The sequence below is a fragment of the Aulostomus chinensis genome, chromosome 23, assembly GCF_037954235.1.
Source record: "Aulostomus chinensis isolate RoL2024-O1b breed Wild chromosome 23, RoL_Achi_v1.0, whole genome shotgun sequence".
Taxonomy (NCBI): domain Eukaryota; kingdom Metazoa; phylum Chordata; class Actinopteri; order Syngnathiformes; family Aulostomidae; genus Aulostomus; species Aulostomus chinensis.
In genome coordinates, this window is record NC_141342.1 from 19,172,127 (window position 1) to 19,197,114 (window position 24,988).

The following is a 24,988-nucleotide window of genomic DNA, read 5'->3' on the forward strand; positions in this document are numbered from 1 at the left end:
GAAGTGGGATCTAGAATGCGGCCAAGATCATATTTCTAGTTTTCAAGATATTATCACGAAAACAGGAAACGGGTCTTCAGGATGTGTAGATAATGTAGCATACAAGAATGATGATGATGTCCCAACAATGACATTCTAGATCCTGGAGCCAGAATTTTATCTGGATTTCCTTAAAAAGTCCATTACTTGTGGCTGATGATGCAAAGATCCTGACTGGAGCGTTTCAGCAAAATTGTGGATTCGTTCTTGAGATGTTGAGCTAAAAATCAGTCACTCAGATCATCGTATTCTCTCCTCGGCAGAAAAAGCAACAAATGCACACAGGCGGAAACAGCATGCAACAACCACGCGTTCTTTTAAGGTCCCTCACCTTTGCTCTCCTACGGCAAAGTGCCGTCACGATGGTCATGTGTCCCCCAGCGGCGGCGTAGCCGAGCGGCATGAGGCCGCTCTCGGAGGGGGCGTCAACTGAGGCACCGAACTCCAGCAGCAGAGCCACCATGTCCATGTAGCCCAGGTGGGAGTGGACACACAGGACGGGGGCGTTGTTCAGCACCTCTGTACGGTAGTTGACATTGGCCCCGCCCAGCATCAGCAGCCGGCTCACCTGGACACACACACACACACACACACACACACACACACACACACACACACAGTTACTAACTGGAACACCAGGAAACACAGGACGTCCAGCTTAAAAAAACAAACAAACGTTATTTTTAAAAGATAAGAACAAAACTTACATTCGAAAATAAGAACAAAACTAACGGCACTATAGATGTGGGAACCTGACCTCGACACACTTTTCTCGTCTTCAAAGACTTACTGTTGCCTAGCAACATTAGAAGCTGCTAAACGTCGAGATCCATCACACACATTTCAACTACAGGAACTGGAGCGTTTGGTCACGGAATGTTGACGGTATTGCGACCGCTACCGGAGGAGGAGCTACCGGAGGAGGAGCTACCAGAGGAGGAGCTCTTTAGCTGGTTCATCCACACTCAAAGGACACTTGATTTTTTGCAGATATCTGACACGCTCAACTGACGTGGCCGATACCAGACCTGACGTTCAGATGAAACGTGTTTGGAAAAACTCAAGTAATTATTGTGAATTTTCTTCATTTCTAAAACATTTAAAAACAACTCATGAACATTTGTCTCGTTTCCTCATCATAAACACCAGACCGTGAGCGGAATGCTCATCGGACTGATATCTTTAAAAGCGACGGTGAGGCGTTCAGGTGCAGCTCTGGTCTCAGGACGGAGCCTGGCCCACCCTGTGCCGATTGTAAAAGCTGCCTGAGGCGAAGGGATTTGTGATATTGGGATGTTTACAGCAACCTTGACTTGAATGAATAAAGTCTGCCTGATTTGGTCGGTCGCAGAAGCACATTCCAAGAACCCGCCTTGATTTGGTACCCAGGACATGCTGAGCCCTTATTAGTATTAGCAGTGTGACTCCTCTCTGCTGAAGTTGAGGCGTGTACCTTGATGTTGGGAGTGTAGAGGTTTCGCAGTGAAGAAAGTGCAGCTGAAAGGCCTTCTGTGCTGTAAGATACCCACAAGCCTTGCAAGATGGATGAGGAAACCCCGACTTTCTTGCTGAGACCCTTGAACAGCGAGATCCAGAGTAAATATTCATTACTTTGAAGTGTGTGTGCGCGCGTGGGAGTGTGTATGGATGTCGGCGGAGGCAAATAAAGGCATACCTTGAAGATATGTGCTTTGAGGATGTGATGGCCCAACTCAATAGTCTGCTGCCGGTTCAGCTTGTTCTCCTGCCGAGAGAACCAGAAGGCCAGCAGGGTGTGACCGCTCCTGCGGAGAGAACCCACACGGAACCTCTCAATATTTGACTCATCAAGCCCTTACATGGTGCCGCATCTGCACAGGTGGCGTGATCCGAGCTAATTTTAGGACAGGAAATGAAACGTTCTGGCTGGAAATATGGCACATTCCAATTCCTCCGCTTGAAAATCACAATGAAGCCATGACTAATGAGAGATTTCTCTTCATACGAGCCAGAACGACCGATTTAGCCAGTGAGGTCTTACATTTCTGTATGTAGAAACAATCAACTACTGGAAGAGGCATCAGAGTTCTACTGCTTCATAGACGGGGAAGAACAGTCGACTGGGGTTTGGTGGATTTACCCACAAACACAGGTGTTCTAAGTCTTTAATTAACTCCGTAAAGTAAAGCAAAATCAGCGCACACCAGGATACCAGAAGCAACATGCACAACTCATTGTTTGCTCCTTTTGACTTTTAATGAAGCCTCTTTCTTCATTTATTTCTCCCGGTTTTCTCCCCACACGCCCTCATCCAACTTGCCTCCCGCAAACTTGGCCAATTGTGTCTGTACGGACGCCAAATGAAGATGGAAGCAACACGGGAACCGAACCAGCAGTTGGTAGGTGATGTAACAGCTGCACTACCTGGGTGCCAAAGCTGCCTCCTCTGAGTAAACTGACAGTCTGGGTGTCCTGGTGTGCACCGCAATGATTTACTTTGGGTCTGCGGTGATTTAGCCTGCACCAGCTGGCCCCAGCAGAAACACCGCTGTGCTCAGGGGTCGTCAAGTTTCGTAATTAACTTTCTTTCATTCCATGATATTTTTCATGACCCAAAGCAAAAAAAAAAAAAAAAGACCAAAAAAAAAGACCCCCAAAAAAAATATGAATGCAGTTTAAAAACTTATTGGAAAAGTGTTTTTGTGTCTTTGTGTAGAGGAAGGCGCTGAAGATTTTTGTACGATCTCATTCTGAAAATGTTTCAACCGACCCTTCGCCTCGCCTCGTCCTCCTCACCTCGGGTCACAGAGGAACTTAGTCTTCTCTCCTTCCTCCCTCCATATCAACCACTCCCTGAAGGAGGGGTGGACGAACATCCGGGTGCCATCCCTCCTCTTCACCAGGAAGACTGACAGGTTGTCCACGCGCTGCTGGAAGTCCTCCCAATCCAGAGTGCCCTGCAGCCACAGACATGGGTTCAACGTTAACTTGCAGGGTTACACAACAACTGTGAGGCCGCATTGAACCGAACTTGGTGGAGCGCTGAAGGACGGAGGAGCTCAGTCCATTTGGGGCTGATACGTTTAATATTGCAAAAAAAAAGAAAAAAAAGGAGTTTTTCTACATTGGTTTTGGCTGAGCTTGTCTTGGCGCAGGTATTTGCTCTTCAAACACCTTCCAGCTGTCACTGTTATTCATTTTTAAGACGAGCAGATATTCGCCAGATTTCTTTGCAAGGGACAACTCACTTCACTATCAAGGACGTTTGGAGGTTACATCTCTGCGACAATGGATGAAACATTTGGTATTTGACATCTGCAAGCACAGTCTGAATCATCCAAAATACTCAACATACACATTTGTGCTAATTTGGGAACATAATTGTTTGATTTTATCAATCAACAAACTTTAAAAAAAAAAAAAAAAAATCACCCTGAAGGTGACGACTGCTACTTTGTTTGACTCTCTTCCTGCAGGAATCAACAAATGGCTTCTAGTCCTCGAGGGCTTGGACTGCAGTGAGGTGGATAACCATCAAGTTGTCATTTCTGCTCCATCAAGTCAATCCAGCCAGTCCAGAAATTTGGAGTGCACAAATACTCTGGCCTTTATGGTTAAAAAAAAAAAAAAGCCCAGAGAGCCATCAGGGAAAGTGAGTGATTTAAAAGCCAAAAAGAAAGAAAAAACCCTGAACCGAACCCACCGGTGTTTGGAGCAGGCTGGATGAGTGGTGGAGGAGAGAGCGAAGGACAATCTCACAGACGAACAGAGATTCCCTCTTTTATTAGAGACCTTCACGCACATTAAAAAGCTTCTTTATCAAACTGTTAATAGCTACGCACAACAACACATTCAATAGAATGCTATGAATTTCAATTGAGTCCCAGACTAATTCACGTCAGCCCAAGGACGTAAAATCGCAGTCATCTTTCGACGGAGAGGCGTGCTCCAGGACGACTACCTGCAGCGAGCCGGCGTTGATGGCCTGGTAGATCTGCTCGTCGGTCAGAGGATGCAGCGAGGCCACGGCCACGTTGAGGAGAGGGAGCGCCCGCTCAAAGGACGACTGCGTGGGGAAGCGCATGTTGCACTGCAGCAGGTACACTTCAGCCAGGTTGACTGGAACAACCTGAGGAAGACGAGAATCTGATTTGGACTCGACAGGACATGAATGATGCATGGCGTTGGTACTGCAGGTCCTCAGCTATTCAACGCTCTCTACCTTAGAGGACAACGGGAGTTTAGTCTGGAAGCACTTCTGAATACATGAAACTAAATGGATTTGGGGCTGTGAAATAAAATGTGTAATTATGAATGCACACATACACACACACACACACACACTCACACACACACAAATCTGCTGCATTTTTTTATCAAGACACATTGGATTCAGATTGTCAGAAAGAAATGAAGTAAAATCTATAATGTGCACCGACCCTTATAGCTAGAGCTTTTGAGGACAAGGTAGCCCTTCTCTATGAGGTCAAAGGTGAGCTTGAGGTACAGGTAGGAGCCCTGGCTCAGGGCCTTGAGGTGGGTGCTGAGCTTCCCGAAGGTGGTGTTGTCCATCTTGCCGTTGAGGGAGATGTTGTTCTGGATCTCGGGGCTGCTGTGGATGCGGTGCAGGATGTAGCCCTGCAGGTCCTGGTCTATGGCATCGTTGTCCTCCAAGCTGTCCAGGGAGATGCGGTGGAACGGCAGCATGTTGGTGATTTCCTGCAGAGATGAAAATGATTTCGCCTGGATATAAAAAAAAAAAGAAAGAACTCAAGCAGGTAAAGGAGAGACGGTTGAAATCTCCTCCGACAGCTGGAGTGCAAACACTCAGGCTGGTGGATCCGAAGAGACGGAGGAGTGAAGGAAAATGGCTCCCCAACTCTACCTGGTAGCGTGGTTCGGACTGTGACCACCAGTTTGAGCCAGGGGGGGAACTTGTTGATGTTTTGGTGAGGAAAGACACGATGGTGTCGCCATAGTCAGGCTTGTGGAACTCTGCCTCGTTCAGACCGTCGATGAGGACGATGAGGTCCTCCTCAGAGTTAATCTTCCTCTCTGGAAAACAACGGTTGGCAGGAAGGCTGAATTATCGATCTTAGGTACGAAATGTACGATTCACATAATGACAGGAGGGAGGGAGACGAGACCGTCCTGGTTGAGTGTTGATTCAGGCAGACATTCTCTGTCTGGACGCCGATCTCATCAAGTATCCGTCCTCTACTATATTTACTCATCCTATTCCTACTTCGTCAAGTTTAGCTTGACTGTCAAAGTCTTAACTAAGTCAAAAAATAGTTTAGACCAGCTTTGATGCTCGATAAGTTAGTTTAAATCATTTTAGTATTATTAGTGTCGTTTTAGTCTGGTTAAAGAAACTTGTTGACAACTTTAAGTGTTGTTTGTTTGTCACGTCAGTAATAAAACCTGAAAAACCTAAAGTGGACACTAAGAAACAAAAATCAGATGCAGAAAAGCAGAAATTTGACAGTCGGTTGATACATGCCGATGATGACAAAACACGAATGCACCACCTTTGTAAAGTGCATCCAGGGGGCTCAAGCACTCCCCTCCTGAAGGAGGCCAGGGGGTCCTGCACGCAGGAGCGGAGGCTCAGGATGCTCTGGAGGTGCGGCTCCCTCAGCAGCTGCTCCCTGTAGGCCACCAGGTGAGGTGAGCGGCACAGCAGCGCCGCCACGTTGTGCACAAACTCGGCACCAAGCATGTGTAGGCGTTATCCGCCTGACAGTAGTGGTACGCCACCACCTGGGGGCGATAGAGAGGAGAGATACAACCAGGTCGCTCAGGGAAACTTCCACAAACTCGACCCTCCAACGACCTGATGACACAACTTTCTTCTGTCAGTGCAGAGCCAGATTTCCCGCCTTTTACTGCAGCGACAACTCATATGGGATTGAGTCGACTTCATGGTGGATGATTACAGTATAATGAAACATTATACTTCCCGTTTCGCTGCACGGTTTCAGCGATTAATAATTCATCTCTTCTGTCTGCCAGCAGAGGCTGATGTAGCTCAGGCATGTGTGAGACGAGTGTGGCACGAAGGAGTCCAAGTGTTGAACTCTAACATTTCACATGTTCAAGTGAACGAATCCGCTACCTCCGACCGCGGGTAGCCTTATTGGGGAAATAGCAGGTGAGTTTTATAGGAATTAGCGACCAAATGAAGGCAGCAGGTGTGACCAGGAGCTCCGAGGGCTGAGGGATCACGGAGAGTTTGGATTTTCAGAGGTGGTGACAGAGATCAGAGGGCAGCGAGGGAAGAGGCCAGGATCCAGCGGGGGGGGGGGGGGGGGGGGGGGGGGAGGCTAATCAAAATGGAATGCTAACTTTTAGTCAAAATGGAATAAAGGGGCTTTAAAACAAAAGGGGTGAAAAAGGGAGTGAGCTCAATTATTAATGCACAGAGTTAACAAGATCTAATAGCTTGGCTGGGAAATGGCTTTCTGCAGGTATAAATATTTCATAAGGCTCCCTGGCAAAGTTGTTTTTTCTTTTTTAAACACATCTGCATAATGCATTAGGCTGGGGCTGGGGATGCAGATGGCTAAGCAGCATTGGGGGGCAGCAGCGACAGGAGAGGGGAGAGGGAGCATGAATGAGAACCGGTTTCACACATCATACAGGTTTCTATTGCAGCTAAATACTCCAATTATCTCTCTGAAAGTCAACGTGAAGGCTCGTCCGAGGTCGACCTGCGAGAGATGAAGCACACAGAACAGTTGCACAAACTTGGTTTAGGGGGAAGAAAAAAAAAACAAAAAAGGAAGAAACACAAACTTCTTTGCATCTGGTTTAAAGTCTGCCACCTCAGGAGCCAACCTGGGAGCTGACGATGGCTGGTGGGTGGTAGACAACTTTGACTTTCTTTCAAAAAGCTTGAAACCATCGTATTTTAGGCAGAGTCTCAGTGGCGCACATTCAAACGGGCCGGCTAACGCACCACCTGCACTGTCGCTAACTGAAGAATTAAGACATAAAAAGAAGCCATTTAAAATGATCTTGCTGTTGTTCACTGGTAAAACGCCCTCTAAATAAAGGCACTTATTCATTTTGAAAGTCACACTGTGACACACTCAGGGATCGCTACGGAACTGGAACTCACTTTGGACAAAAGCGCCTGGTAAGTGAGGTTATGTGATGTGATGGTGTGACGTCAGCATGATGCAGACACAAACTCAAGTTTAAGATTAGGAGCTTTTTCAGAAATGTACGGCTTTGAAACACACAGTCAAAGTGTACACGAACTCCACACGAGTCCAAAAATGAATGCAATCAAATCTCGCTGTTTACACGGCGGGGAAAAATGCAGATTCAAGCATGGAACTAAAGTTTGCTGTCGTTTCCAGTCCATCTGGTTAAAGTACTGCACCCAACGAGACAAAATCCCTCCTCATGTACCTTCATGAAGAAGAGAGAGAAGTGTGATGGTACCGTTTACCTCCTTTGTTACAACTCATCTCATCACGATCATCAGGACCGTCAGAATCATGCTGTTACCATGTTGACTCTTTCCTCATCTTATTTTATTTCATTCGAACTAGATTTGTGCATTTTTGCAACTCGAACACTTGAGGACCCCCGGAGGACGAGCCCACCACCTGTGTGTCAGCTAGTGGGGGGCCTGAACAAATTCTAGGAGGTTGCGCTTCACAAACTGCTGCAAAAAAAAACAAAAACAAAAACAAAACAAAACAAAAAAAACCTCCACCGGACAACAATAATCATCAAGTACGATGTCCAAAAGCCTGACGAAAGCTGCCGACACACAGAAAACCCCACTAAACTCAGAATCTCCTGCATGTCTTCACTGGTAAATGCAAAATTCAGAAAGAAAGAAACAACTTCCAAACCAGTAATGCCGTTTCTATGGCGCTTGTCAGATCTGGAATATTGTTAGTTTTAGGAATACTAGCGACCGTGTGAACTTGGCTGATGTTGAATGAAGCAGCTGAGAGTTCCCCCAGCAAGGAGGCGGCGTGATGTTCCACCGGGGAGACGCCACATTTCAGGTCTCACCCTCAACAAGTCTAGGAACTCCTGCCCTTAATAATCACGTAAGCAGCGCAAAAAACAACCCCCCCCCCCCCCCCCAAAAGAGCAATTATTTTTTTCATTTCACGCAGCGAAAGCAGGAACGGGGAGGTGTGGGGAGGTTAAAATGGTCGTAAGTGGTTTCAGATTGTACATTTACTTTCTACTCCTAACATACCAATATCAGATAAAAGCTGGAAATTTCACATTAAAATCACAACAGGCCCATTTATTTTCAGAGGAAAACTGAAGCAATTACATTCTTTGCATTTGTAAAACCAGCTAACGGCAGGAAACAAGGCAAAGAATGCATCAATAGTCTATAAATATGAGGCTGGAATGAAAGAATGAATGTGTGTGTGTGTGTGTGTGTGTGTGTGTGTGTGTGTGTGTGTGTGTGAGAGAGTGTGAAGTGTGTCTTATACCTGAGATGCCAGCCTCCTCATGGCTTCTTCCTGACGTCGCCTCATCTCAGGGGTCCCGGGACAGCTGCCTCCTCCCAGGGTACCGTGCGTGGGCTGAGGCTGGGTGAGCGGGAGCCCCTCTCCATCTGCACAGGAGACAGGAGAACACACTCCGGGTCAGATCCACCTCCGGTCCCATTCCTGCTGGCAGTTCACACGATTTCCCTCCAAAACAAACCCTGACATTACTAATTACTCCAAAATGATCCTTCTTTTAATTAGAATCCATCATCAGCGTGGAATAAGCAAGCGCCTGCGTACGTTTAGGCGAGGCCTGAGGGCTGTCGGAGGCGATTTGTCTCATGCGGGTGCCGTGGCAGCTGAGCGCCACCAGGCGAGAGATGATGGCCGTCTTGCCAAAGCCGATGTTGCCGACCACCACCACGCCGCGGTTGGTGCCGGAGTTGGGACTGTTGAGGTGGGCGTCGATTTCCTGGAAGAGCCACTCGCGACCCGTGAAGACCGAGTCCATGGTGATGCTGGGCACCTCGAACAGCAGAGGTTTGAGGGCGATGTCTTGAGGCCGGTAGGGAGCGAAACGTACTGTCAGGTGACGGCAAGCAGACAAGGTGTTCGTTAGAAATCACATCACCATTTTCATAGTTGGATTTATAGCTTTTCTTGCAGGGATGCATCTGAAAACACTTTTATATGACGAGCTCTCCCTGTACCAGCAACACCCACATGTCTATGCATAAATAAATTAGCACTTTTTCTCCTATACGTGTTCACCGATGAGACGATAATGGAGGAATTTCATTTGACACAAGTCTTCTGACTTGTGATTTCTCCGGCACGTCAACATTTTGAGGCTTAAATCTAGTAAAGCAAAAGAAGAATGAACAGTAAGATTTGTGTTTTTAGGATATGAAATCGATATTCTGGCGTCTTGAGGAAAGGTTCACCCTCTGGGTTTAATACTGAATGATTCGCGCTTGGTTCCCTCATCCATCTTTTAAGATGTATTGACAGACATTAAATAAAATATACTGGGTACATGCAATCAAATACAGAAAAAAATAACAATAAATGAATAAAATGATCTTTGTATTATTAAATCATCCACCACTGAGCTACGGAAAAATATTATGTATATTCAAAATACGTTAAAGGATACCGACTGAAGTAAACTGGGTTCACGAAAGAAAGAAGTAAGTGCTGTTTGTAGGAGTAAATTCTATCATCCACCATGAAGCAAATGGTAGAAATCCTGAGATAAAGACGCTGAATCATATATACATGAAGAATTAAACAGATAAAATTAGAAACCATACAAATAAAATCAAAATGCTCTTTTTTTTAAATAAATTAAGCTTTTCCTATCACCACTGAGCTACAGGAAATTCTATGAAATGGATATATTGAAGCAGACTGAATTAAATATACTAGGAATGTAAAAAAGACACAAAAAAAAGGGCGGGGGTTTAAATTGAATTCAAAAATTACAATAAAAGGAGGTTTTTGTCAAATCAAATGTGTTCCGTCATCCAGCTTTGAGCTGCACGACGACTCAGCTAGAGGGCAACCGTGCGTGACTGCCAGCCCGGACCGTCACGTGACACGTTAGCGTCTTTAAATCCTTCTCCTCTTTCACTGGAAGGCTTCCCAACTCAAATTTTACTCCATTTCTGTGTGCTTTGCTGTAATGTAGCAGCCACAGAATCTGTGCAGAAAGTCAAGGGGGTGACTACTTTAACAGCCACTGCCCTGCTTTTACTCACTAGGGGGAGTCATTAAACTAAATTCCTCCAGATGCTGCGAAGGTTGGGCATCATTTCAGCTGAACATATGAAGCATTAAAGACTAATGAGGGTAAAATGAAACTGGTATGAACTTCTGAGGGTGCGCGCTAAATTCAGTGTAAAATTTATATTCTGGGTGCCATCTCATCTAATTTGAGCTTTGAGAATCCTCTCTCTCCTGTCGAGTCACTTCTTTAAATGTTACATCAGCGTCTGGCAATTAGTCCTCATCTGGGATGCCAGTCGTATACGTTAATAATCCAAACGCTTGGCTGGCGAGAGCCACTCGACTAAAGCACCAGCCAACAACAAGCGAGGCGACTGCGCCTGATGCAACAAATGAAAATTGAAGTTAAACTTACGTGACTGGGATTGCCAGGCATGGGTGTTATTAGCGGAAGCTGAGACAAACAGTAAAAAGAAAGGACAGGAAGAAGTAATGAGAGAGGGAAGACAGAAAGACAGAAAGAAAGGCAGTGAGGGCAGGAATGGAAAGTGGCAGCGGCGGCAGCGGCAGCACGAGGCATAAATCAAGAAAAAAAAACAAAAAACAAAACAAAACAGGAAGCAGCGGAGCATCAGCAAATCATGATGTCAGAAATCCTGGGGAACCACCAGACCTGATTACTAATTGAAACCCTTTGAATTACATTGAGCATATTTGTCAGGATGTCTGGAGGGGAGGTTGCACTTTTGGGACAATCTAATTGGCTCCAATGTAGCGGGCGAGATCAATCAATTCTCATAAAAGTAAATGAATCCAGTTCTGGCGGTAATTCCACCGACGGAGACAGGTGAAGCCGCGCTCGACCCCTCAGCCTGGTTTCTGCGTGTACGGCTGGCTGCGAATGTTAGCCTCATCTTCAACCTTAAATAATCAACACTCCTGCACACCTGGGATTATTACTGAGCCCCTCAGCCCAGATCAAGTCAGTCTTTATTGGGTTTGCGATGAGAAATAGCTGCTGGTCAGATGAGCGCGGGCACAGCGGTTCATTCCACAGTCTGCAGCATATTAGCAACGAGCACACTGTGAGTCAGGGAAGTATGTACCATACGTTACACTGGCAGGACAGGATGGGGAGAGAATTCCCCGGTGTCGGCAGAAATGTCTGCGCAGGTGGAAAACAGAGAGCTACGTTGTGTTGAGGAGACGGAGGGAGCATTCGAGCTGCGTGTCGTTTGCAAATGTGCCTGGCGACATAATATAATGAGCTGATATTGCTCTTAATGTATTCTTTTAACACTCGGCACTCCAAAGTGCTGTTGCAGGCATGCCGCTTTTCCAGGAATTGTAATAATAATCGCAGAATTAAAAGAAATGTGATGATCCTGCAGAGAATATTCTTACTTACGCAATCAGCAAAAACTACAAACAGATACCTGAGCGAGATTGCGAGTACCAGAGCTGCATTTTACTTCGCTGTGTTCCAGCTACAACTGGACATTCCACCCATACGCCCCGTTCACATGATTTCAGTGCAAACTCGCCAGGCAGACACACACATAAACCAGAGTTACCGCCTCACGGTTGGATCCCTCCGCCAACCGCTCCAGCAGCAGCCTACGTCCACGTTTGTCCAGACCCACAATAAATCCTGCGTGGTGCAGAGCTGAAGGGGGTTTAATTAAAACGCTCTAGGAGCTACTGAGACAGAGTTGACTTTTTTTGTTGTTGTTGTTCTGCCTCGAACCTTAATGTCTTATTGAAGTTGACCTTTGACCTCTGACATAAAAGGTCCTCATTTCATGCTTTTGGACATTTGTGGGAAATTTTGTCACATTTCCCAGCGGGTAAATTGTCACGTTAAACCCTAAAATGTTACCAGCTTAATTATGGTGACCTTTAACTTCAACCTTTGACCTCTAAAGTCTTCCAGAGATATTATGCCGATGAGAATGAGAGGGATATTGTGTTCATACGAGGTGACCTTGACCTTAGTTCGTGCCACATTTGAAGAAATTCCTCAAAGGTGTATTGATCTATCGCATCAAGGTGAGGTCACAGTGACCTTTGACCATCAACAATATTTCAGGTGCTCGAGTCCAAGTGAACGTTTGCGAAAGATTCAAAAAAGAACTTCCCTCCCATCACTCCCGAGATGTCGTGTTAACGAGGACGAGACAATGAGAAGCAGACAGAGACTCTTTTGCTGTAATAACACACATTCTGATGCAATATCCATCCAGCTGGGTGTCATATCGTGAGGGAATGATGTGATGCAATGGCGGTGATGGGAAATACAAAACCCAGCCGGTACTGTGGTTTACGATGCCACAGGCCACAGAAGCAAGAGGCTACATACCCACAGCTCCCCTGTTTTAAGTGGTGTTAATCCAATTATCTTGGGGTGACTTAATGCCAAACATGCCTGCAAAGCTCCTTCCGTCCTCATGGAATTACTAAACACACCATCCTCCGAACGGTAGAAACGCTCACGCTGCTTTGTTGAGTCGTGCAGCCACCACGGCTCCACTGTGCGTATCAGGTACTCCAGGAAAACATGGCCGCCATGTTGTGAACAGGGGCTGTGGGAGTTGTTTCCAGGACGTTGAAAGCAAATGTGTGTGTTAGTGATAGATGGATGGATGGCAGTGGCTCATAATCCGGCCCATAACACTCCCCCCTCAGGCAACGCTGAGAAAAGTATCACTACCCACACCCCCCTCTACGCCACCAAAAACCTCCACGGCCAGACGGAGCGAGAGTCCCAGACGTTTTAATTATTCACCAGGTGAGGATGACTCACGGTGGCTGAACAGCCTTGAGAAGGAGGCATGAGAGGAGCAGGGGATGGGAAGTGGAGGAAGGTGGAGAGGGAGGAGGAGAGGTGTTTGACATGATCGCTCTGCTTGTTGCGAGAGGCCTGGGGAGCGTGGCGATGGGTTACCTTAGGTCAGGTGAGCGGCGTTTCCTATGGCTGTTGTGGGAGTTCGCGGATTTGTGAGCTTGTCAGGAAGACGGCTGTTCTCTTCTGCTGCTGTCTTCCTCTATCAGGTTTTCAGACCTTTTTTTTTTTTTTCTTAACAAAATCTGTATTTTGCACATTAGCTGAAAGCAGCATAACAAAGCTGGAAGTGCCTGAGGAGCATTCATTTCTTTAGGCTGTAATCTGTCAGTTTACAAATACTATTTCCTTGCAGGTTTCTCTTACAGCGGAATATCAGGAAAAGTGTGTCAATGTGTTATATAAGATGCCGAGTCCTCAAAAGACTGAACGTGGAGGTTGTTTTGATGACAAAAGATGTTTCTCAGACGTGAGCTGTGGTGCACCACACTTTCATTTACATTCAAGCCACCCCCGAGGAGTTCACACAAAGCTCATTAAGCTAATTGCCGCCGGATAAATCTCTCTACATTTCACAGAATATGGAGTTTGTGTAATGTGGAGGTGTTGCTGTGCAGCCAGGAGGATGCGCACTGAGCGCGCGCCGTGGTCAGGAACACAGCGGGTCTGTCCTCGACGCGTGACGTGAATGTAGCGGCAAATGATTGTGATTATTTGGCGGAACTCTGCTGAAACATTCATCACCCACGACACATCATTTCATGGCAGGTATATTTCATTTCATTGTGCGCCGCCGCCGCCGCCCTCCAGGCCACCAACCTAGTGGGCTACGGCAGAGTGTATGATGTAAGCACACGTCAATAATTGTTTGTTATAACTGTCACTGCCAGAAGATGGAGACAAATGTTTGGATTTTTGTTTCATGGTGACGGATTCAAGGAGGCCCTGTCAACTTTTGTCCGGTTCGAGATCGCCGACCCAGGTCCACCCACTCAAGTTTTACCTTAGAATTAACCAGTTTTCACTAAGCCACGTTTCGACTGACTGGAGCTGATTGAGTCCAAACTCCATTCAGAAAACAAGCATTTTAAAAGTTGTTTGTCATCTTGTGGAAACATTTAGCAAAGCCAAAGTTCCTTGACGCAGACGAGAAAGACGCCTCATCGTCTCCTCCGCTGCTCGCTGAGAGTCACTTGGCACATCTTTTTTTTTTTCAGCATTTTAACTGCCTCTGGATTAAGCTGCAGACCCAATGAGACTTCCGCTGCTATCATTACTATCTTCACGTGATTATTTCAGTCGCACTCCAGTCTAGAAATATACGTGGAAGTAATAAAAAGCGGCTAGATTCTAAAATATTTTTATGAGCCATAAACTGCAGCCGTCAGCTAACAAGAAGCAGCCTGTTGTGTGCATGTGAGTGGAGTGGAGGTAGACGGAAGCTGTGTGTGTGTGTGTGTGTGTGTGGGGGGGGGCCTGACCGAGTGACAGAGACAAAGAGAGGGAAAGTAAAGATAAACGAGGGAGAAAATGTGTGTGCAGTGCACAGTTATGTGAGAGTTTGCGTGAATAGATAAGGTGGGCGGTAAATCTTAGAGGTAGGCAGGCAAGAGCGCAAGAAGGTCCATTACCGTCTGACTCACTCTCCTCAAAACAGCAGCTCGGCTCCAGCCCCTGATGGCCTGCATCAAAAGGGGCTTTGACAGGACCGACTGGAGAGAGAACTACATCTGTCAACTGGTTACCACCCGTCTACCACGGATCCAGTTCCACCAGTTCATCAGAGGAGTTGCTGCCATGCTAAACAACCAGCAACCTTCATTCTGTGAGGTCCAGCACATCACTCTATGGGGGTTTTTGCCAGATGAGGGTCCACTTCAGTCACCGTGGTGGCACCATGGAAATCTAGAATGCTGGCTTCAGCAGTCTTACGCAGAGGGGTGTCTCTGTGCTCCATGACTCTGCCACTGTGCCATGCCCGCGTGCATCTGCAGTCTGTAATATCCCATGATAAACATCGTGTGCCACCGCAAGGTGATAGAGAAGCTCGCTGATCTGTGAACGGCTATTGCTGTCTGTTGTCTGACATCCAAGTGTGTGGAACACCCCAGAGGGAGCTGCTGAGGTGGCGCAAGCCTGTTCCTGAGCTCACTCGTAGCCTGTAAGCTAGTTTTCGCTTGCACAGTGATGGTCTGTCTGAAACCCACAGCAAAAGCTTGATTTTCTCAACACACTCCTGGAAAATATTGGCCCAAAGACAAATGGAGAGCAGCTGTTTTGGAGCGGTGAGGAACTGATTTCCTGTTTGTGACATTCATCAAAAACAACTGCGCTAACTGGGAGGTAGTGGGGTCCTGCTTCAAGGCTACAGCATTCCATGGTATCAGATGGGCATTGTGCTGGAGAGACCCTCCGTGTCTGGCAGCTCAAAGGTGGAGCTCCGCGACTACGGCTGGAACCCTTCCTGTCCGATGTTCCCACCAAGCTAGCAGACTCTCATAGCCGATCATACCGACCCTGATCTTGAAGATGTGGTCAGTAGCGGTGGCATTTCTAGCACCGTTATCAAATCCAAACAACTCCAGTGGTAGTGCCACATTTATTTTCTGGAGAATATTCATGCGTTTCACAAAACCCGCCAACCAGAGAAACCCGCGGTCACCTCACCCTGCCACAAAGGCATCTGCTGGATTTGTTAATTGGTGATTCAAACACATAAATAATCAAGTGATATTTGATTTCGTGACTTTCAGGAATGCAGCACTCATTATGTGCAGGGAGAAACCTTTCCCTGAGGTTACTCGCCTCCTTGTCCTGTCTTCCCCTCTCCCAGGAGCGCTGCACTCAGCACGCCTGTGACACTGATCCGAGGAGGCAGAAAGCATGCTAGGATGCAGTTGGTTGGCTTGTAAACACACTTGGCTGCCCTTAGAGGAGGAAGGTTGAAACAAGAGGCTCTGGCAGTTACAGGGAAGCTTTGAGAGCAGCTCTTTCCGTCCCCTCTGTCTTTTCTCTCTGTGTCCATCTCTCTTTCCCTTCTTCTCCCTCTGTCTCTCTCTTTCTGTTTGTCTGCAGCTGGCTGCCCTCAGGCAGGGGAATCACATCGCAGCTCAGCCGAGCACACTCTCGGCTAAGTGGGGTTTTAACAGGTGTTTAAAACACACAGACGCATATTTGTGTTCGCTTGGATGGCAGAGGGCTGCCGTTATGGCGCTCATTAATGGGAAAGTGACAGCGGATGAAGGGCAGGGGGGACACATAACGTTGTGACATAAGACCGTTTGGCCACTTTGGTGAGCTGGCGGAGGAGATTTGCTCCGTCACAAAGGAGACACGCCATGTACTTGACTTGAACAGAGCAGTGAAGCCTGCGCCGACTGTGAATGTTAAGCACCAAGACAAATTTTAGTCAAGTGGTGACACAATCTGACAAAATGCTCTTTGTGCACTCCTCCAGTTGCTCACACACACACACACACACACGCACACACGAATACGGACACAAAAGACAACAGCTGACAATGTCCAACAGCCCAGCCGCATCACAGGTCGCAGACAGGACTGTACACGCAGCAAGACTTCAGCATCTGAAACGTATTTCAAACCGCAAATCAACTGTAACAGACTCTCATTTGAATTTTAAAAATAACTCGCTTCGCCTCAGCTGCTTCAAGTTGTGTTGCTGTTTGTGGATGAAAAGAGAACAGAGAACTATTGTGTATTTCTGCCCGGCCATGTTTTTTTTATTAGGAGGAAAAGAGGGAGAGTCACTAACTCCTCATTGCTTTACGCCTGCAAACGTCTGCAGATGTACCGCAGTTCCCGTCAGGGCTGAGGTCATTCAACTACAGCATCCATTTGTTACAGGTTGACATTCTGAACAACAAACAAGCAAATCAAATTTTCTAAAGGTTAATATGATAATTTTAACCAGCAAGTTTTGGATACAGGTCACATCACTGGAGTCCAGCTGAGGAGCTCCCATCTCTCATTCACATTTAGCTCACCAGATCTGACAAGAAATGTAAGAAATGTGTCTCTAAATCCCTGAAACTACAGGAATGGGCGGGGCATGTAGAGGAAATGACATCACATTCTGATGAGATGGCTTCGATGCAGTGTGACCCCACACTGCACGGAGTTCAATGAATTCCTCATTTTCCTTAATTATTCAAATGCTAAACAAATGTATTTTTTATTTGTATTTTTAATTTTTGTAATCATTTAACCTGCATATCCACACGTAGTCGTTCTTGAGCCGAATGAAAAAAACAAAACAAAGTCTTAACGAGACTATTTGTCTAATTTCTTGTAAAAAAAAAAAAAAAAAAAAAAAAAGATAAATAACAAAATCTTACATGTAATGTCAGACCTGAGGATTGAACCAGCAGCACCTCAGAAAGACAGAGGAGGCTGTTTGATGACACTATAATTTCACTAAACCTAAACTGTTAATCACAAGCAAAAACATTTCTCCATAGGACGTTTAATGTGATCACTGATTGCATATCAGCGAATTAAGCAAAAGAAGTTCATTTATCTTACTTAGATGTGACCTGATAAGAGTTTTTGTATTAAATTAAGTGTAATTAGATTTAAATATACTTGGCAAGACTTTGTGTCTTTGCGGCACCTTTGCAAACACAAGCAGGTGAGATATTTAACCTGTTGAGCAACTGTGAATACACCCTAAAAATTTGATAAACATAAAAAGTTAAATCACTTTCTCAATAAAACCCCACTTAAAACTAAAAGTGTGTGTGCACGTGTAAAAGTACAAGTTCATATACTTGGCTTACATGTGTATATGTGTAATATAAGGAGCCAACAGTAACATAACTACAAGTCCACATATAGATAAGGCGCGCGTGTGTGTGCGCGCGTGTGTGTGCGTTCCTTACCTCTCAGGTCCTGCCCAGAGCGACCCGGCCCGCAGGTGGTGCTCTGTCTGGGCATGCGCAGCGAGGTGCGTAAGGGGGTGTGCCTCTGCTCATCCAGGTAGGCCAGGTCCTCCAGGTGGGCTGAACTGGTAGCTGCATGTGTGTTGGAGTGAAAGAGACGGTTAGAGAGGACAAGCTATACGTACGCGCATGCAGAGGGATGCAGTCTCCAGTAAATAAAGCTGCACTAACAAGGTGGCAGGGCTACAGGCCAGTGCTCCAGCTCACATTCTTTCTACCCCCTCCAGCAAAGAGCGAGCCAGCCCCACATGGTCCTGTCCTAAAATTCCCTCCTCTCAGTGTCTGTCACGCGGCACGGAGGCAGATGCCATCCGTTCCCTCTCAGGATTAATTAGCTCAGCAGACAAATGTCTTATTCATGAAGTGAGCGCCGTCTGACGCTGGCTGCTGATTGTTCACACCATGCTGTGTCTTCAGGGCCAACACTCGGAACCAGTGAATGTTAAATGAGATTAGATGCCGCCAGAGCGAGTAAACAACAGACTTGATCGTCCGTCACACCTGAGGTGATAGAGGTGAGCGAAATGAAAGGAGAGGAATTTTGAATAATAAAAGCCGGGGAGGACTGAGGGACCTCAGTGTCCACAGGTTGGTGCTTCCTGGACAGATGACAGCCAAGTGGGCGCTCAAGTCCCTCATAAAAGAAGCCATCAGGAGCTTTAAAACAAGACAAAACTCTACTGATTCAGACAGAATGAGAACGCTAACAAACCAGCAGCAGAGGACGGAACAGGAGGGAAAAACAGTTAAATCCCAATTTTTCTGAGTGATCATTAAAGGCACAGTAAGAGATTCAGCACAAAGACGACAAACAAATGAACCACCGCTTTCAGTAATACTTCAGAAGCCCCCCCCCATCAATAGAGGCGTATTACGAACACAATGCTAACAGCAAGGCTCGCTACCAAAAGAGTGGTCCAAAATGTCTCCGGTCCACGAACCAGTTAGGCTCAACAATCACCTCTGCCTTTTCGAGCTTGTTGTTGTTGCACGGTGCAAAGGGGGACTCTGAAAACCGCAGCATGCAGCGAAAGCAGAGGAAAACGGAGAATACGAACTTCGAAAAACATTTCCCAATGGCGTGCTCCCGTCCACAACATCCCGGCAAACTGGACGAACGCTTGGAACATTCTGGAGACAAGTGCGATGCATTACATCAGGGTCATGCAGCGAGGTTTGAGAGCACCCGCACCGGCTCTTTTCGCTCAGCCCACCTTGCGGCATAAACATCCCTCTGGAGATTCTGTCATTTTCAATCCCAGGAGGACCAAATCATTGCACAACACGGCAGGAAACAAAGAGACCTGCCTATGAGCATGTGTCGTGCAAGGACAGCGTTCAGTGTAGCAACTCCAGTCGATTGCAATGATTACCCACTGCAGCAAGCGTTGCTGCGCTCAGGTTAAGTGTAGCAGACAGACCCGGTTTGTTAGAGGCGTGAGTGTAGAGTAGTAATGTTCGCAAAGTGTTGCAATTTCTGAGGAAGAAATATGAGCTTGTCCCCAGAAAATATCTGCGATGTTCTTCCCATTTTACTGCCATCAGGCTGTTGCTCTGTTGCATGAAGGCGAGGACGTAGCGGCTGTTTAAAGAGCCAGGGCTTTGAATCAACACTGGTTTTATGTTTTTGTCAGTGCACACAAAACGTATATATATATATATATATATATATATATATATATATATATATATACATACATATATTATGGCATGCCGTTCAGGAAATTAATCTTTGAATATATTGAGTGAACCTCTGAATATATATATGAAACTCTGAATATATGAAAATCTGAATATATTGAATGAAACTCTGAATATATATATGAAACTCTGAATATATGAAAATCTGAATATTCACTCAATATATTCAGAGGTTCACTCAATATATTCAAAGATTAATTTCCTGAATGGCATGCCATAATATATATATATATATATATATATATATATATATATATATATATATATATATATATATATAAAAAAAAATGAAAACGCTAGCAGAGCAGGAGGAGGTATCTGCTGCGTTAAATGTTACGGATTAGAATTGCTGATTGCACCTTTTAAGTCTGTATGTTCCTTCAATTATATTTTAAGGATAATTAAAATTTATTTCATCCACTTTCCGAGCTGTGAAATATGCTAACAGCCATGAAAGCGTCACAGTCACAGTCGCAAATGCTAGTAGGAAAAAACAACAACCCAGGATGCTGCAGCGATACGACTAAAATAATGTCAAATGAGGCAAAGATGAGCGCACGGGCTGCAGCCAGATGGCACCACTACATTTGGAGGTAAAATGGATGTTTAAACTGTGCCAGGTGTTTTAAAGTAACAAGAATTTGCCTTTATTTCTCAAAGGAGTTTGGCACATCTAAGTAGCACCAACTGACATTCAAAAAAAAAAAAAAAACTGTTTTAAGGAGTACAGTTGTCATAACTAAGAGCACATTTATTGCATCAAAACTAAAAAAAAATGGGATGTTAAGAACAGGGTAATTTGAATTAATAACAGAGCCAGAACCTTCAGAACATCCAACACTGTACCTGAAATTGAAGGAGTTGGGGAAGTGTTTGACCAGTGGTTCATCTGTCTCTAGTCCCTCCATAAACTCAGGCGTAGTTGATCCCTTCAAGTGCAACCTTTCACTGGTGTCACACTCATTAATAACTTCTTTCCTGTTTATGGTTACAAGAGGAGTTTCACTTCAGTTAATCTGAGTAAGTTCGTGTTTGTGTGTGACTGCCTGAGTCAACGCCGGTCATGGACCCAAAAATGAGCCACGTGGGTTTCCCAAAATGGAGGGAAAATGGCAGCTGAGAATGCTGGAGGCTTGGCCCTGATGGGAATGGGGGTGCTGGTCATCCAACTGGGCTAAAAGCGGAGACAGTGGGGTCATTAATACGCTGCTGAAACAGAGGGGGAATGACTCGGGGCTCCAGGGCTCCAGGGCTAGGAAGTCTCCATTTTCTCTCTTTCAACTATGTTTGAATGTGAGGACTCAAATCTGTGTGCTCATCATCTCTAGCTGCAATGCAGCAGGCTGCAGGAGATCACATTCACTGCTCCTGTGCTAGTGCGCTGAGACTGAACACAGGGAGAAAAGAAGTAAAGAAGGAAAAAATAGCACGGAGAGACTAAGGGGGGGGGGGGGTCTTTCTGGTCAGCAGAGAATTCAGCTGCTTGGGGCACTGACAGCCTCATCAGACGCTTCTGATTTCGGAAAAAAAAAAGAAAAAAAGTGACTGACAGCACAAACGCATGTGTGAAGGCACAAATACACACTTCTCCAGCAGCTAGGCAGCAATCCAGAGTCAGTCACCGCATCAGCCCGCAAGCTGACCAGTCATCGCTGATACGAGCTGGTGCTCTGAACGCCTCGCTGTGCTCCTCTCAGCACCTGCAGAGATGACTCCAGATGATAAATACTGGAGGTCCTGGTATTTAAACAATGATATTTCTGGGTATTACACTGAGTAAGTAAGTAGAGGTGAGAGCAGGGACAAAGAGGGAATGAGCAGAAAATGGAAGAAAAGGAAATCAATGACACTTGTCCGCCCCCCAAATGGAGAAATGTTATCGCGGGTGAGCTGCTATCTTAATTTAGGGAATTTAGAGATTATAGAAGGGCAATAAATCCACATCGAGGCCTGGAGGAGGGGTGTTATTAGGAAGTCAGTCGTTGAAATATGTGTGTACGAAGCAGGAAAAATGGGCAAGAGCCTAGAGCCAAAATGGGAGGGTCAGAACATCAAGGCTTGTGGGATGTTCTGGGTAAGCACTGGTACCGTTAGTACCATTAAGTGGTTCGAGGAAGGACAAACCAGTGACAGGTTCATGGTGCCCGAAGCTCACTGATGCAGGTGGGAGCTACAGTCCAATAAGCTGCAAAGGTTCATGCTGACGGTAACAAAAAAGGAGTCAGAACACAGAAAATCGAGCTGTGTAGGCGCATTTGAGGGACGGTTCTGACCCCTGGACTTCACCTCCAGCGTCTACCACCGACAGGTGAGTGTTAAAACTGAGGGCCACAGCAGAGGGTGGCCTGGTCCCGTGAATCACAGCCCAGCAGCATGTGCATCATGGCACCGGGAGGCAGTTTGATGCTCCGGACAAAGTTCTGCAGGGAGACTTTTGGTGCCGAGGCTGTTGTTACCTTGAAATGTACCAACTAATTCAACACTGCGGCAGACTAAGTACTCCCCTTAATCACACGGTGCTCCCTGATGGCAGTGGCCCCTCTCAGCAGGATTATTTGCTCCCCTACATTGTAAAAAACAAAAACAAAAACCCAAACTTCAGTAATAGTTGGAGGAACCAAACTCTCAACGACCCAAACTTACAAACTGCAGGACTTATCGGCCCTGCTGGTGACATCCTGGTACTACAGGACACCTTCTGATGTCTTTCATGGGTCAGAACAGTCCTGGCAGCACAAGGGGAGCCGACACGGTGACAGTGAGGGTTGTTTTTGCGTTTTAGCCAACCGGTGCGTTGGCACAGGATGCAGGGACGTGCCTGGGTCTGCTAGCATTAGAGTGTTATGGCATAATCTACTCCATTTAAGGGGGTCAGATATGATGAACTCAGGATGCATCATTTTTAACATCTTAGTGTCTGTAAAATCAGATGTTTTTACTGAAAACCGTTGATAGAGGTCCCATAACTTCTCATTTCAAAATGTGACGGATAGTTTTGCATTCCTAACATGCACGTACTCTTTTGCGCTGACAGAGCTGCATCCCTGTGTATTACATCATCCTGAAACCAGCACCTACATCGCTGTAGGGTGACATCATTCCGCATCATTTGTAGCTATTAATGCATCTGCTTATTGGCGATACATTCAGGGGAAAACAAAAACACAAAACGGGAAGGTAATTATGTGGTACAAAGATATTTATGAGATGAGGTATGAAGTTATCTGGCGTGAATATTCCCATTAAAAACTGGTGACCGAATGTTCTGTGAAAACTCTTTCTGGAAGCAAACAGTGGTTTTATTTTTTGTTTTTTTCCATTTCTGTAAGCGCCATTAAAAAAAAGTACCTGTCACATCTGCCAATAAGCAAAATCTCAGAAATCTCAACAAGTGAACAAATAAAACCCGAACTGTCGGGGTCACTGTGAAGGAGGAGGGCACTGAAGAAGAAAGAAGGAAAAAAAAAAAAATTCTGACATTTTTTATCCTCCTGCATTTATCATTTGTCACGGCGTGGAATGATTCCACAAGCCCAGGATTTGGTTCATACTGCGGTTTTTGGGTTCCCAGTTTCGCTTTTGTCCATTTCCATTAGTACATCATGGAGGAGAAAAACACCTCCAGCGTGAGATGAAATGAGTGTCTGCAGTCTTTCATGGCCGCCATCACTCTGGTAGCTGTAGTTCTGGAGCAGAAAAGAAGCAAGTTTGTCACTCAAGGGCTCAACCGCCAGGACCGGCTGGATAAATTTGGAGGGGAAAAATATGAGGAGCAGCGCCGGCCCCGCCCTCATTACCACCATCAGCTCCACGGTAGCTGCTCAGTGACCAGCACATCAGACTGTGGTTGTACCGGGCAGCTTCCAGGCGCGACGTGATCGGGGCTCTCTGGTTCTGTCACTTAGTAACTCCCGACAAAAGAAGGGTTGGGGAAAAAAAACACTCCTCTCTGTATTTTCTCAGTGAGGGCGGGGCTACTGAGCGTAATCTAACATAACTTTTGTTTCCCGGTGGAGCCAAGAAATTGTGGTTCACAAGCAGTTGGGATGACTGGGACATCCCTTATTTGTCACCGAAACGAAAGCCAGAAAAATCCCTGACAGGATTCATTTGTTCAAGTGTGTGTTCCTCTCAGGTGAGCAGCAGCGTCACGAAGAGACAGAACAGGAACGCTCGGTGTCGGTTACTCCAGCCTCCGTATCTATCATCAGCTCGACCAACGCACTGCCTACATTAGGTAACAGGGTAGCCCCCTTCCTCACGTCTCCTCTTCCTCTCTCCCTCCCTCTCTCTCTCTCTCTCTCTCTTTCTCCCTCTCTCTCTGCACATCAAAGCCAGTCTCTCCGTCACTCTGGGGGATAGAAACGGTTAATGCCTAGGGCTTTGATGTTCCACTGCTGTGTGAGCCCAGCCAATCCTCAGCCTGCGCTCGCCTCCCATCCCTGCATCATCTAATAATTCTGTGTGGAGGAGAGAGAGCGAGAGAGAGAGGCAGAGAGAGATTATGAAATTCTCTTTCACTCCTCTTCCTCATACATCCATCTCTCTTCTCCTCTATATGGAATTCCTCTTCCTGAAATATGCCATCATAGAAAATCATCACTCTCCCTCCTTCTTTATTTTAGCTCTGCACCAGCAGGTCGTCTCCAGCGGTCTGGCTGAAGGTGTGAGGGGCGGAGAGGAGAACGAGGGTGAATCTGTAAAGCCGACAGTGTCTCTGCACTGCCAGACAGCAGCGTCAAACATGACCAGCATAAAGAGAGGGTCAGATCTGCAGTGATGGGCCTCGTCAGACATTTTAGTGAAATACAAACCCGTTTCTGTCTACACACGCTTTTTCCAATGGGAGTGAGAGGAGTGTATAATAGCCTTCATTGTTTGCAACACCCTCTCTGACGTCCGGAACAAGAGCGGCCCCCCAGGACTACCTCTGTGTTCGAAAACCGACATTTTTCCTGATTCTTATTTACAGCAGCTGTTGCCTTCAGTAAGAAACACACATCAATAACACCTTTGTCATCTCAAGACATGCCAGCTCTCTTATTCCTCCAGCCGCAGTATGTTCTTGCTGTCCCAGACTCTGTTATTCCGCTCGGCGGGATGAATCCATATTAGAGATCTGGGAGTTCAACAACAAATTACTGTGGATTCACAGATACCAAAAATATGAACGTTTCCTTTTTTTTCCCCCTTGACATTTTGAAAATTAACTGATGAAGAAACCAACGTCAGCTGCAGCCCTAAAGATGAAACACAGAGGC

At 46.1% G+C, this 24,988-nt stretch overlaps 1 protein-coding gene across 1 annotated transcript in view; it reads right to left on the bottom strand.

Moving 5' to 3' along the window:
- The window catches only part of tanc2b (tetratricopeptide repeat, ankyrin repeat and coiled-coil containing 2b), a 147,985-nt gene that overhangs the window by 14,239 nt on the left and 108,758 nt on the right, over positions 1–24,988 (bottom strand). Inside the window, 15 exon segments of the mRNA XM_086196488.1 lie at positions 371–607; positions 1,493–1,615; positions 1,715–1,823; positions 2,815–2,975; positions 3,980–4,146; positions 4,458–4,737; positions 4,899–4,960; positions 4,963–5,073; positions 5,550–5,571; positions 5,573–5,727; positions 5,730–5,781; positions 8,496–8,620; positions 8,796–9,077; positions 10,639–10,677; positions 17,967–18,098. Of these exon segments, the coding sequence (XP_086052614.1) occupies positions 371–607; positions 1,493–1,615; positions 1,715–1,823; positions 2,815–2,975; positions 3,980–4,146; positions 4,458–4,737; positions 4,899–4,960; positions 4,963–5,073; positions 5,550–5,571; positions 5,573–5,727; positions 5,730–5,781; positions 8,496–8,620; positions 8,796–9,077; positions 10,639–10,677; positions 17,967–18,098 (2,057 nt within the window).